Source organism: Scyliorhinus torazame, chromosome 10, assembly GCF_047496885.1.
Source record: "Scyliorhinus torazame isolate Kashiwa2021f chromosome 10, sScyTor2.1, whole genome shotgun sequence".
Lineage (NCBI taxonomy): Eukaryota > Metazoa > Chordata > Chondrichthyes > Carcharhiniformes > Scyliorhinidae > Scyliorhinus > Scyliorhinus torazame.
The window spans coordinates 161797718-161810654 of NC_092716.1; the positions used below are offsets into that span (position 1 = coordinate 161797718).

The window sequence follows — 12937 nt, forward strand, 5'->3', positions numbered from 1 at the left end:
GGCATTTTCTGGCTTGGCCCGCTGCCAGGATCTTCCGATCCCACCAAATGTCACTGGACTTTTGGTTGTCCCATCACATTCCCGCGGTGGGGTCCCGCCACAACAGAGCCGGAAACCTCCAGCCGACGTCACTCACGTACAAGCACAAATGAGAAAGATACAGTTCAAGGGAATAATACACTGCTACAAGATGTAAACAAAAGGATAGTTCACACATTTGGCTCATCGTAGGACAAGCATTTAATGCAGGCCCAGCAAAGGCAGTGTTTTCTCTTCGAAAAGATGCTTTAGGTGGTATTCAATAGCCGTAGATGTATATCTGGAATTATTGTAGGATTCCCTCGAGGAAATCAATGTTCAGCGGGTGTGAAAATGAATCACTTGTAGTTTCTTCTTAACAAGAAGTCAAGTGTCTTTACAGGTGAACTTGAAATAGGAATAGAGCTCAGTGGCTTTTTAGATGTTATACTCTCCAGGTTTACAAAGGCATGAGTCTACTGTCTTTTCCACTGCTGGTGTTCTGCAGCTGCTAATCGGTATAGCCTGAGTTTCTCTCTTGGTCTTGAGATAAATACAAGTTGTTATCTAAAGATAGTTTTGGTCACATGATCAAATTCTGTTGTCACCCAGAGTGATCTGGATGTCCGAAACCATGGCGACATGATGGAGTAAGGGATGAGTTTTTCGCACTTGCTCGGGGTGAAACATGTTCCTGCCCAGCTCTCATTGTTAAGGTCCAAATTACCAGACATGGGCCTGGATTTTTATCAAGTTTGGATAGAATTCCTGCACTGCAGAAGGAGGCCATTTGGTCCATCGAGTCTATACCGACTCACTGAAAGAGCACCCTTCCTAGGTCCACTCCCCTGCTATCCTCGTAACCCCACCTAACCTGCACATCCATGGATGAAAAGGGGCACTTTAGCATGGTCAATCCACCTAACCTGCAAACCTTTAGACTGTGGGGAGAAACCAGAACACCTGGAGGAAACCCACATGGGGAGAAATTCCACACAGACAGTGACCCAGGCCAGAATTGAACCCAGGACCCTGGCGGTATGAGTCAGCAGTGCTAACCGCCGTGCCACCTTGGAATGTCTTAGGAGCTTTTTTAAAATGGCAACCAGAACCCAATTTTGGGAACCTGAATCCCATATCTGGATTTCCGATTTTTGGGAATTTCTTTTAAGATTGCGGGATGGTGTCGGTCAAAAGCCCACCCCCTGCATTCCCGACAAGGTTCTCTGTGATCAGGGTGGGGTGGCACGGTAGCACAGTGGTTCGCACAGTTACTTCACAGCTCCAGGGTCCCCGGTTCGATTCCCAGCTTGGGTCACTGAATGTGCGGAGAGTGCACGTTCTCCCCGTATCTGCGTGGGTTTCCTCCGGGTGCTCCGGTTTCCTCCCACAGTCCAAAGATGTGTAACTTAGGTGGATTGGCCATGATAAATTGCCCTCAGTGTCCAAAAAGGTGGGGTGGGGTTACTGGGTTACGGGGATAGGGTGGAGGTGTGGGCTGAGGTAGGGTGCTCTTTACAACAGTCGGTGCAGACAATATGGGCCGAATGGCCTCCTTCTGCACTATAAATTCTATGACCTTCATTATCCGCAATGTGTCCTTTGTCTAATTAAATTTTTGTGGGTCTGCTAATGCCACTGTGAAAACAGACCAATCAAATCATCGCACTGCCCCAAGTGCAGCTAAATTCCATTCCCCGTTCAACTCCAGCACTGTTAAATTCCAAATATCTACCTCCAACTGGCACAGTTTCCATATCTCATAGTATACATAAATGATTTGGAGGAAAATGTAGCTGGTCAGATTAGCAAATTTGTGTATGACACCAAGGTTGGTGGAGTGGCAGATAGTGTTGAGGATTGTCAGAGGATATAGCAGGACATAGATAGGTTGGAGACATGGGCAGAGAAATGGCAAATGGAGTTTAATTCAGACAAATGTAAGGTGATGCATTTTGGTAGGTCTAACATAGAGGGGAAATATACCTTAAAAGGCAAAACACTTTGCAATATAGAAAGTCGGAGAGATCCGGCCGTGCAGGTCCACAGATCTGTGAAAGTGGTAACACAAGTGGACAAGGTAGTCAAGAAAGCATATGGAATGCTTGCCTTCATTGGATGGGTAATCGAGTGTAAAAACTGGCAAGTCATGCTACAGTTGTATAGAACGTTGGTACGGCTGCACTTGGAATATTGCGCAAAATTCTGGTCGGCACACTACCAGAAGGATGAGGAGGCTTTGGAGAGGGTGCAGAGGAGGTTTACCAGGATGTTGCCTGTTCTGGAGGGTGTTCGCTATGTGGAGAAGCTGAATAGACTCGGACTGTTTTCATTAGAACGACGGAGGTTGAGGAGTAATCTGATAGAGGTCTACAAGATTATGAGGGGCATGGACAGAGTGGAAGGGCAGATACTCTTTCCCAGGGTGGAGGGGTCAGTCACCAGGGGGCATAGGTTTAAGGTCCATGGGGCAAGGTTTAGAGTAGATGTGCGAGGCAGATTTTTTTACACAGAGGGTGGTAAATGCCTGGAACGCGTTGCCAGGGGAGGTTGCGGAAGCAGATACATTAATTGCGTTCAAAAGCATCTTGACAAATACATGGATAGGATGGGTATAGAGGGATACGGCACAAAGAAGTGCTGAGGGTTTTGGCAAAGGTTGATATCGTGACCTGTGGGCCGAAGGGCCCGTTCCTGTGCTGCATTGTTCTTTGTTCTTTTTTAAATAATGTATTCTCCTTTTTCACATTTTCTCCCAAATTTACACCCAACAATAAACAATAATCAGCAACGAATGTAATGTCAATCCCCATATCAATAACAACGAACCCATCCTCCCACCAAACCCCCAAACATTAGCCCACATTTTAACATAAACAAATGACAAAGAGGAATCAGGAATCACCCATAGTCACCATTAACACAGACAGTCCCCCTCCCCCCAACCCCCCCCAATGTTCGATGTGATCCAATTCTCGAAAGTGCATAATGAATAACGCCCATGAATTGTAGAACCCCTCCATCCTTCCCCTCAGTTCAAATTTGACCTTTTCAAGCATCAAGAATTCCAGCAGGCCCCCCCGCCACGCCAGGGCACAGGGTGGAGAGGTTGATCTCCACCCTAACAGGATCCGCCTTCGGGCGGTCAATGAGGCGAAGGCTACAACATCTGCCTCCGGGCCCGTTTCCAAACCCGGCTGGTCCGACACCCCGAATATGGCCTCCCGAGGGCCCGGGTCCAGTTTCACGTGCAACACTTTAGAGATTACCCTAAAGACATCCTTCCAGTAATCCTCCAGCTTTGGACAGGACCAAAACATATGAACGTGATTTGCGGGGGCCCCCCTGCAACGTCCACATACATCTTCTAACCCCTCAAAGAGCAGGCTCATCCTCGCCGTTGTAAGGTGCGCTTTATACATCAGCTGTATCAGCCTCTACCTCGCACATGAGGTGGAGGCGTTCACCCTCCGAAGCACCTCACACCAGACCCCTCCTCCATACCCTCTCCCAACTCTTCCTCCCACTTTGCATTGATTCCTTCTAGCGGCGCCTTCTCCTCCTCCAAAATAGCACCGTAAACCACCGTCACTACCCCCTTCTCCAGTCCCCCTGTCGTCAGCACCTCCTCCAGTAATGTGGTAGCCGGCTCTACTTGGAAGCTCTGTATCTCCTTTCTGGCAAAGTCTCGAACCTGCAGGAATCTAAATATTTCCCCCTGCTCCAGCCCATACTTCGCTCCCAGCTCCTTCAATTCCGCAAAACGACCCCCAAGAAACAAATCGTTTAGTGTCCTAATTCCTTTCTCATTCCATCTCCGAAAATTTCCATCCCACTTCCCTGGCTAAAATCTATGGTTCCCTCGAATCGACATTTCCCTTGACCCTGCCCCCAACCCGAAGTGCTGTCGAAACTGCCTCCAAATTCTCAGCGAAGCTATTACTACCGGACTCCCCAAGTATCTCCCCGGGGCCTTCGGGAGCGGCACTGTCGCTAGCGCCTTCAATCCAGACCCCCTACCCAAACTCTCCTCCATTCTGACCCATTGGGAGTCAACCTTGTTCTTTGTTCTTTGTGTATTCCGAGCTTGTAACTGGTAAAGGTTGAAACTTAAGCACATATTGGCCACGGAATATTTGTCGCATCAGGTCCATTTACTTGCATCCTCCATAGAATAATGAACAGAGCTGCAGATTTCAATTCCCAAAACACCATAACATTTCCAGAACATCACGTATTAAAAAGTGAAGAACCCTGTATTAGAATTACCTTTAGCGCACATCTGCCACCCTCCTGACATGACATTCTTTGAAAAACAATCTCTTTATGAAACAAAAAGCCAGCTCTTCACTTGAAGCCTGGAATCCAGTCTGCGTGCAGCAGGTATCCTCTGATACAGGGCTGAGTTTATTTGAAATACATTTTGGGATTTTAAAAATAAAATTCATTTATGTGATCTGGGCATCACTGGCTAGGCCAGAATTTATTGCCCATCCTGAGTTGCCCTTCAGAAGGTGGTGGTAAGCTGCCTTCTTAAACTGCTGCAGTCCCTGAGGCGTAGGCACATCCACAGTGCTGTTATAGAGGGTGGTCCAGGATTTTGTCCCAGCGACAGTGAAGGAACGGCGATATACCTCCAAGTCAGGGTGATGGTTGACTTGGGATGAGGTCCTCCATATGGTGGGTTCCCAGATACCTGCTGCTCTTGTCCTTCGAAATACTGCCTAAGGAACCTTGGTGAATTATTGCAGTGCATCGCTTTGATGGTACACACGGCTGCCACTGTTCATCGGTGGTGGACGGATTGAATATTTGTCGAAGGGTAGCAATAAATCGAGCGGCTTTGTCCTGGATGGTGTCGAGCTTCTTGAGTGTTGTTGGAGCTGCACTCATCCAAACAAGTGGGGAATATTCCATTACACTCCTGACTTGTACCTTGTAGATGGTGGACAGGCTTTGTGGGGTCAGGACGTGTTACTTGCAGTAAGAGTAAAAAGAGTAAAACGCAAACGGGTTAGAGTTGGAAGCAAAAAAATAGAAGAAGACGGTGAAACTATCACTAGAAACATATTTGACAACCAATGGATTCATGAACCAACAGATCCTTCAAAAATTGACGAATGGTCCAAAGGTCTTCCACACCCTAAAAAAGGTGGTATGACCACATGGGATGGAATTCACAGATTACAAGCCATTTACAGTCTCCACCCATTTGATGGAGTACAAATTCTGACTATCATGCGTTTTACTCGCCAAACAATTTGAAAGTCATTTAAAAGGCAATTCGTAGACAATTTGAAGCTTTCAGAGAATCAAAGACATTGGGCGAGATTCTCCGACCCCCCGCCGGGTCGGAGAATCGCCGGGGCCTGGTGTGAATCCCGCCCCCGCTGGTTGCCAAATTCTCCACCACCGGATATTCGGCGGGGGCGGGAATCACGCCGCGCCGGTTGGTGGGCCACCCCCCGCGATTCTCCGGCCCGGATGGGCCGAAGTCCCACCGCTAAAATGCCTGTATCGCCGGCGTAGATCAAAACACCTACCTTACCAGCAGGACAAGGCGGCGCGGGCGGGCTCCGGAGTCCTGGGGGCGGTGCGGGGCGATCTGGCCCCGGGGGGTTCCCCTACGGTGGCCTGGCCCGCGATCGGGGCCCACCGATCCGCGGGCGGGCCTGTGCCGTGGGGGCACTCTTTCCCTTCCGCCTTCGCCATGGTCTCCACCATGGCGGAGGCGGAAGAGACTCCCTCCACTGCGCATGTGCGGGAATGCTGTGAGCGGCCGCTGACGCCCCCGCGCATGCGCCGCCCGGTGATGTCATTTCCGCGCCAGCTGGCGGGGCACCAAAGGCCTTTTCTGCCAGCTGTCGGGGTGGAAATTCGTCCGGCGCCGACCTAGCCCCTTAAGGTTGGGGCTCCGCACCTTTGGGGCGGCGCGATGCCCCACTGATTTGCGCCGTTTTGGGCGCCAGTCGGCGGACATCGCGCCGTTTCCGGAGAATTTCGCCCATTATCTTCTTGCTTAGGCAGACAGCTCGAAAGTCATTTAAAAGGTCAAAGTCTGGAAATGAAATATGAAAGAGAGAGAGAGAGAGAGAGAGAACTAAACTAAAACTAAACTCCAACATAACTAAAACACAAAACTAAAACACACTCCCTAACACAAGCCTTTGACCTGCTCTGGTAGCCACAGTATTATTATGGATAGTCCAGTTCAGTTTCTGATCAATGGTAACCCCTAGGATGGTGATTGTGGGAGATTCAGCAATGCTAATCATAGAATCATAGAATTTACAGTGCAGAAATAGGCCATTCGGACCATCGAGTCTGCACCAGCCCTTGGAAAGAGCACTCTACTCAAGCCCACACCTCCACCCTATCCCTATAACCCAGTAACCTCAACTAACCTTTTGGACGAAGGACAATTTAGCATGGCCAATCCAACCAATCTGATGGTTAGACCCTCCCTTGTAAGAGATGGCCATTGCCTGGCACTTGTGTGGCGCAAATGTAACTTGCTACTTGTCAGCCCAAACCTGGATATTGTCCAGGTCTTGTTGCATTTCGACATCTACTGCTTCATTATGTGAGGAGCCACAAATGGTGCTGAACATTGTGCAGTCATCAGCGAACATCCCCATTTTTGATCTTGTGATGGACGGATGGTCATTGATGAAGCAGCTGATGATGGTTGGGCCTCTGAAACTACACTGAGGAATTCCTGCAGTGATGTCCTGGAGCTGAGATGATTGACCTCCAACCACCACAACCATCTTTTGCAAGAATTAGCACCAATGTGGTGAATCAAAGTTAAGTCAATGAATCTAATGGAGCTTATTTACATTTAATTTATATTACGTGTTTCACAACATCCATCTAACCCTGAAAACAGTAAGTTTATATTCATAATAATTATCATACCTTGGTATGAAATTTGGTAAAAATAGAATGTACAGCTGGACTTTTACTCAATTGAGGAAGTGAAAACTGCTCAACTGTCATTTATTTCTAATTCAGTTGCTGAATTTGTATGATGTAAAATTGTGAACTAAATTTTCTTCATTCAAGTGGGTTTGCGATCTATCACACAGTTGCTTTCAAATGGTTTTGTTGATGCCCAAAGTTTTGCATGCTCACCTCTCAGCCTCATGAGTTCCTTTAGCACGCCGGTCTCTCTCAGCCTCACATTCGAGCCTCTCACAAAACATGGCTCAGCCTTACGTAAAAATTCCTCTCATCTTTCCCTTAAGTCGCACACTGTGGTAAAAGGGTGGTTTGGGGGGGGGAGGCGGTGGGAGATGTTGCCTCACCGTCAGTCCTCCTGGGTTCCTTCGATGATTACTTTGTACTGGAACAGGAAGAGTAAGTCCCAGCTCCAATTTAAAAATGTAACAGCACACTGTCAAACACAGTTAGCAGCATACATCTCCATTTCACCACTCACTGGACGATCTGGGCTATTAAGTCATGTTATAAATATCTAATGTTCTCCAAACCCACCACATACCAATACGGAACTATTGCCACAATTGCCGAATCATTAACTATTTTATATTTTGGGTGAATATTTGCAATTTATGCAAGTTAAGTTCACATGTTCTACCTATTTTAGAATGCAGTACTTCTACTTCTGGTATTGCTTGGACACAAAGCAACCCCCCCCCCTCACTTTAGCTCTCCTTGTTTAATCATTCTCTTCCACGCATCAGAGGAAGACTCAAAGGAAACATTGAACTCATGGAGGTGATGCAATGAATAGCATCAAAGTCCCAATGTCAGCTGAGTAATGAGAAATAACTGGAAAAACTGGTGCTTCTTAACCTTAGAAAGAAATGATACTGTCAGTAGATAACAGTGTGAAGAAAGGTAAATCATTAACACTTCTTAAAATTCAACCGTGGGATGAGGAATGTGTTTAAATAGCGAAACGGCCATTTATAATTTATGAGGGTGGTCACATGAAGTGATCGGCACACTGAATAAAACACTGGGAAGCTTAACAGGTAAAAACACTCAAGTAGAAATGATGCTCTTTGGAAAGGAACAGCTAAGCTGGGCCAGTTTCCTTCTTGACCTATCTTATGGCTTCCTGAGAGGAGTGGAGAAAAGTGGAAAAGTCATGTCTGAGAGTGGCACAAGTGATCTTTACATCAGCAATTACTCTTCCCTTTTTTTTTAATTGCACAGTAAAGAATCAGGCCCGATGGGTGCAGCAGTTCATTATGGATATGGAAGACCTCTACAAGGCAACAAAGGATGAAAACTTCAACATTATCATCATTGACTTTGACAGTAGCGACATGGATGTGGAGTACGCCTTGAGGAACAGCAAACTGACTCAGTAAGTGAATGCTATAGACTAAGATTTATTCTGGCAAATTAAAATGGGACTATCTTGGTTGTTGTTTATGCATTTAATTTAATTAGTGAAAGAGGGATGCATCATTTCAGTCTCGATGTTAGATTGCATCCAGGCAACCTGGATAAATAACATTATGATGCAATTTATAAATGCAGCTTATGTCAGAGCACAAATTAAAAAGAGCTCACCTCTTAAATTGGAATGTATTTTAAGAGATAATCATGTACCCAAATTGAAATTAGCTTTGGCACCATTTAGCCCACCAATGATGGGCACTTATGAGATAATCTGGACTTTGTCTATTATCTTGACTACGTTTGATGGGTAGACAACAGAGGTGAACATGTGGACAGACAACAGAGATGAACATGAAGTGCATTTTGGTATCAGCAATGCTCAGGCTATGTTAACAGTGCAAGGCCTTGTTGGGTTGATGGGAGTGTATAGTGTCACGTTGGCTTTAATTCCCTTTTTGCCGTTATTTATTTGCTTTATTCAGTTTAGTTACGACAATGATTTTTGATATCGGCCCTGACTTGACTAACTCAAAATTACTTGCAAAGCAACTGTGATACTGTGTAGAATTAGTCTCTGGACAAGTGTTCAGGAAAGGGCATGAATTTCATTATAACTCTGAGACTGTTCTCTTACTTGGATATAGTCCCTTTGGTTCTGTACGAGAAAATGGACAGCAGGACTCCGCCACTGGCCCCAGTCCAATATAATCTCTTTCACTTCAACCCAGGGAGTGTCCTGCTCTTGTGGATCCTCCTTAAATGTACTACGCCCCAGGTCTTCTTTGGCTGGCCCGGTCTTCTAATCCCGTCTGGGGATGTCCATTATACTGCCACTGTGGTGATGCACACATTCGGGTGGTGAAATATATGTCCTCCTTCTATTAATTTTATGATTTTCAAAATTCACAGAAATGAAGGACATTTTACTTCAGGTATAAAATCATAATATAACATAAAATATAATCTAAAAACATAAGAAAGCAGGATGTTTGGTCCTTCAAACCTACTTTGCCACTCAATACGATTAAGGTTGACCTACCACAAAGCTACCTTCCTTTATTAATGTGCGATGGCTTCCAGATTGAAGGTTTAACAATTTGACTGCAGCCTTATGACATAAATGTCAGCTGTGCCATAACAGCCCTTAAGTTTATTTCAGTAATACATAAATCCACTTTAATTTCTTCCTTTTGGCTTGTGATTGTTGGCAGATCTAACTGAGTTGGTTTGAATAGGAAGTTAAAATGCTGCTGGGTTCATTATCAGTTTCACAGAATCATGCATCAGCAAAACCTGCAGGTTTATATGAAAGAAAATCTCCTCATTCTTGACAAAAGAAAACTAATGTGTGCAGGAGCAGAGGACCCTCCGATGACACCAATTCTTTCTCAATCATCAAATGCATCATCAAACACAGTTTGCAGCAACTCCACTGCCCATCTTATATGAGCCTTTGTTTCATACATTGTTAAAAAAATGTTGAGTTGTTAGACCTGCACTCTTCATTGAACCAGGGTTGATCCCCTGGCTTGGTGGTAATGGTAGAGTGCGGGACATGCCAGGCCATGAGGTTGCAGATTGTGGTGGGGTACAATTCTGCTGCTACTGATGGCCCACCGTGCCTCATGGATGCCCAGACTTGAGTTGCTAGATCTGTTTGAAGCCTATCCCATTTAGCACGGTGATAGTGCCACACAACACGATGGAGGGTATTCACAATGCGAAGACGGGACTTTGTCTCCACAAGGACTGTGCGGTGGTCACTCTACCAATACTGTCAGGGGCAGATGCATCTGCAGCAGAAAGGTTGGTGAGGATGAGGTCAAGTATGTTTTTCCTTCTTGGTGGTTCCCTCACCACCTGCTGCAGTCCCAGTCCAGCAACTATGTCCTTTAGGACTCGGTCAGCTTTTTTCATACATGGAACAATCTGCCTAGACTGTAAGCAGAGCAATACTTTTCACTGTACCTCAGTAAACGTGACAATAAATCTAGTAAGTAAGAGTAGGCCCCATTGTTGGGATAATTAAGAATTGACCCCAATTTGTAGAGACGGTAAAGATTGGCCCCATTGCCAATCTACATTTGAACCTACATACAAATTTGGAGCAGGAGTAGGCCACTCGACCCCTCGAGCATACTCCACCATTTTATAAATTGCTGATCTAATTTTAACTCAACTTCACATTCCTGCCTGCCACCAATAACATTTCACCCCATTGCTTATCGAGAATCTATCTAGCTCTGCCTTAAAGATTTCAAAGACTCTGCTTCAACCACCTTTTGAGGAAGGGAATTTCAAAGTCCTATAGACCTCTTTGAGAGAAAATTATTTTCTTCATCTTTGTCTCAAATGGACGACCACCTATTTTTAAATGGTGGCCCCTAGTCCTTGATTCACCCACAATAAGAAACATCCTCTCCACTTCCCCCATGTCAAGTCTCCTCAGGATCTTAAATGTTTTAATTTCTTACTCTTCTAAACTCCAGTGGATACAAGCCCAGCCTGTCCAACCTTTCCTCGTAAGACAACCTGCCTTTTCCAGGTATTAATCTACTAAACCTTCTCCGATCTGCTTCCAATGCATTTACATCTTTCCTTGAATAAGGAGACCAAAACTGTACACAGTAATCCGGATTGGTCTCACCAGTGTCATGTATAACTGAAGCATAACTTCCCTACTCTTGTATTCATAGAATCATAGAATTTACAGTGCAGAAGGAGGCCATTCGGCCCATTGAGTCTGCACCGGCCCTTGGAAAGAGCACCCTACTTAAGCCCACGCCTCCACGCTATCCCCGTAATCCAGTAACCCCACCTAACCTTTTTGGACACGTAAAGGCAATTTATCATGGCCAATCCACCTAACCTGCACACCTTGGACTGTGGGTGGAAACCGGAGCACCCAGAGGAAACCCGCACACACACGGGGAGAACGTGCAGACTCTGCACAGACAGTGACCCAAGCTGGGAATCAAACCTGGGACCGTGGAGCTGTGAAGCAACTGTGCTAACCACTGTGCTACCATGCTGCCCACATTCAATTCCCCTCGCAATAAATAACAACATTCTATTAACTTTTGATGTTTACTTGCAGCACGTGCATACTAACCTTTTGCGATTCATGCATTTGGACCAGATCACTGTATCTCAGAGTTCTGCAATCTCACCATTGAGAAAATCTGTTTCTTTTTAAATTATCCTGCCAACATTGACAACCTCGCATCTTGCCACATTTTACTCCCTTTGCCAGATCTTTGCCCACTCATCTACCATATCTGTTGGACAGAGTTTGGTCAGGGGAGTGACCATGGATAATGATTAAGAGCACTGCCAGCTGACTATTCCCTGGGTTAGAAATAGTAAGGATGGGAAACAGGAGTTGCATAGCAGAAGATCGAAAATAAGATTCAGACAGTTCTGGGTGGGTTCGGAGAACAGTGAAATTAAAATATTATTGAGTTGAAAACAACTGAAAATGGACAAAACAAAAATAGAAAAATTGGATTTAAAAACAAGGTAGTATGCAAACTGGACAATGTGTTCAGTGACCAGAGGTTTGTGGTTATAGTGTGACAAAGAAATGTTAACATGGGATTTCCCTATTTTAAATGTTTACATAAAAACTTCACTGAAAAATCATGGCATGACATGTAAGAGTACCATTTGAAGGAAACGAGTGCAATGTGTCAAATATTTTATATTTATCTTGATAGATAAAGAATGTAAAAATATAATGATGATCCAGTTCCATATTCTCCCAACAGTGCAAAAGGAGGCCATTCAGCCCATTGAGTCAGCATAGATCCTCTGAAACAGCACCTTATCTAGGCCCACTACCCTGCCCTATTCCCACAACCCCACCTAATCTGTACATCTTTGGACTGGTGTAGGAAACCGGAGCACCTGGGGAAAACCCACGCAGACACAGGGAGAACATGCAAACTCCACACAGACAGTCACCCAAGGCTGGAATTGAACCTGGGTCCCTGGCGCTCTGAGGCAGCAGTGCTAACCACTGTGCCACCATTATTGACGAAGGTGCTTTGGAGATATAATTATTACAAATTCTGAATCTAGGAAGGTGTGCTCTTGATATTTGGACACATATTGGGTGGAATCCTCCCATTCGGCGGCAGAGTGTCCACGCCGTCGGAAAGCGACGGCGTGAACGGGCCGCTGGGAGTACCGATTCTGGCCCCTATAGGGGACCAGCATGGCGCTGGAGCGGTTCAGTTCGCTCTCTGCACCGCGGGATCCACGCATGCGCAGTGGCGCCGGCCCCAACCCGGGCATGCTCAGTGGCCTCCCTCAACGCGTCGGCCCTGACGCAACATGGTGCGGGAGTTCAGGGGCTGGCACGGAAGAAAGGAGGGCCCCAGACAGAGAGGCCGGCCCATCGATCGGTGGGCCCTGATCGCGGGCCAGGCCACATCGGAGGCCCCCCTGGGTCGGGACCCCCCCCCCCCCCCCCCACAGGCCACCCCCCGACCCTGCGCGCAGTGTTCCCACTGGCTGCGACCAGGTGTGGACGGCGCCGATG

The 12937-nt window shown here is 46.3% G+C and overlaps 1 protein-coding gene across 2 annotated transcripts in view; it reads left to right on the plus strand.

Moving 5' to 3' along the window:
* The window catches only part of LOC140431000 (N-acetyl-beta-glucosaminyl-glycoprotein 4-beta-N-acetylgalactosaminyltransferase 1-like), a 1349192-nt gene that overhangs the window by 1140778 nt on the left and 195477 nt on the right, over nt 1–12937 (plus strand). For both annotated transcript variants that reach the window (XM_072518891.1, XM_072518892.1), the window contains one exon: nt 8203–8356. In XM_072518891.1, coding sequence (XP_072374992.1) covers nt 8203–8356 — 154 coding nt within the window. The remainder of the gene's footprint in view (nt 1–8202; nt 8357–12937) is intronic.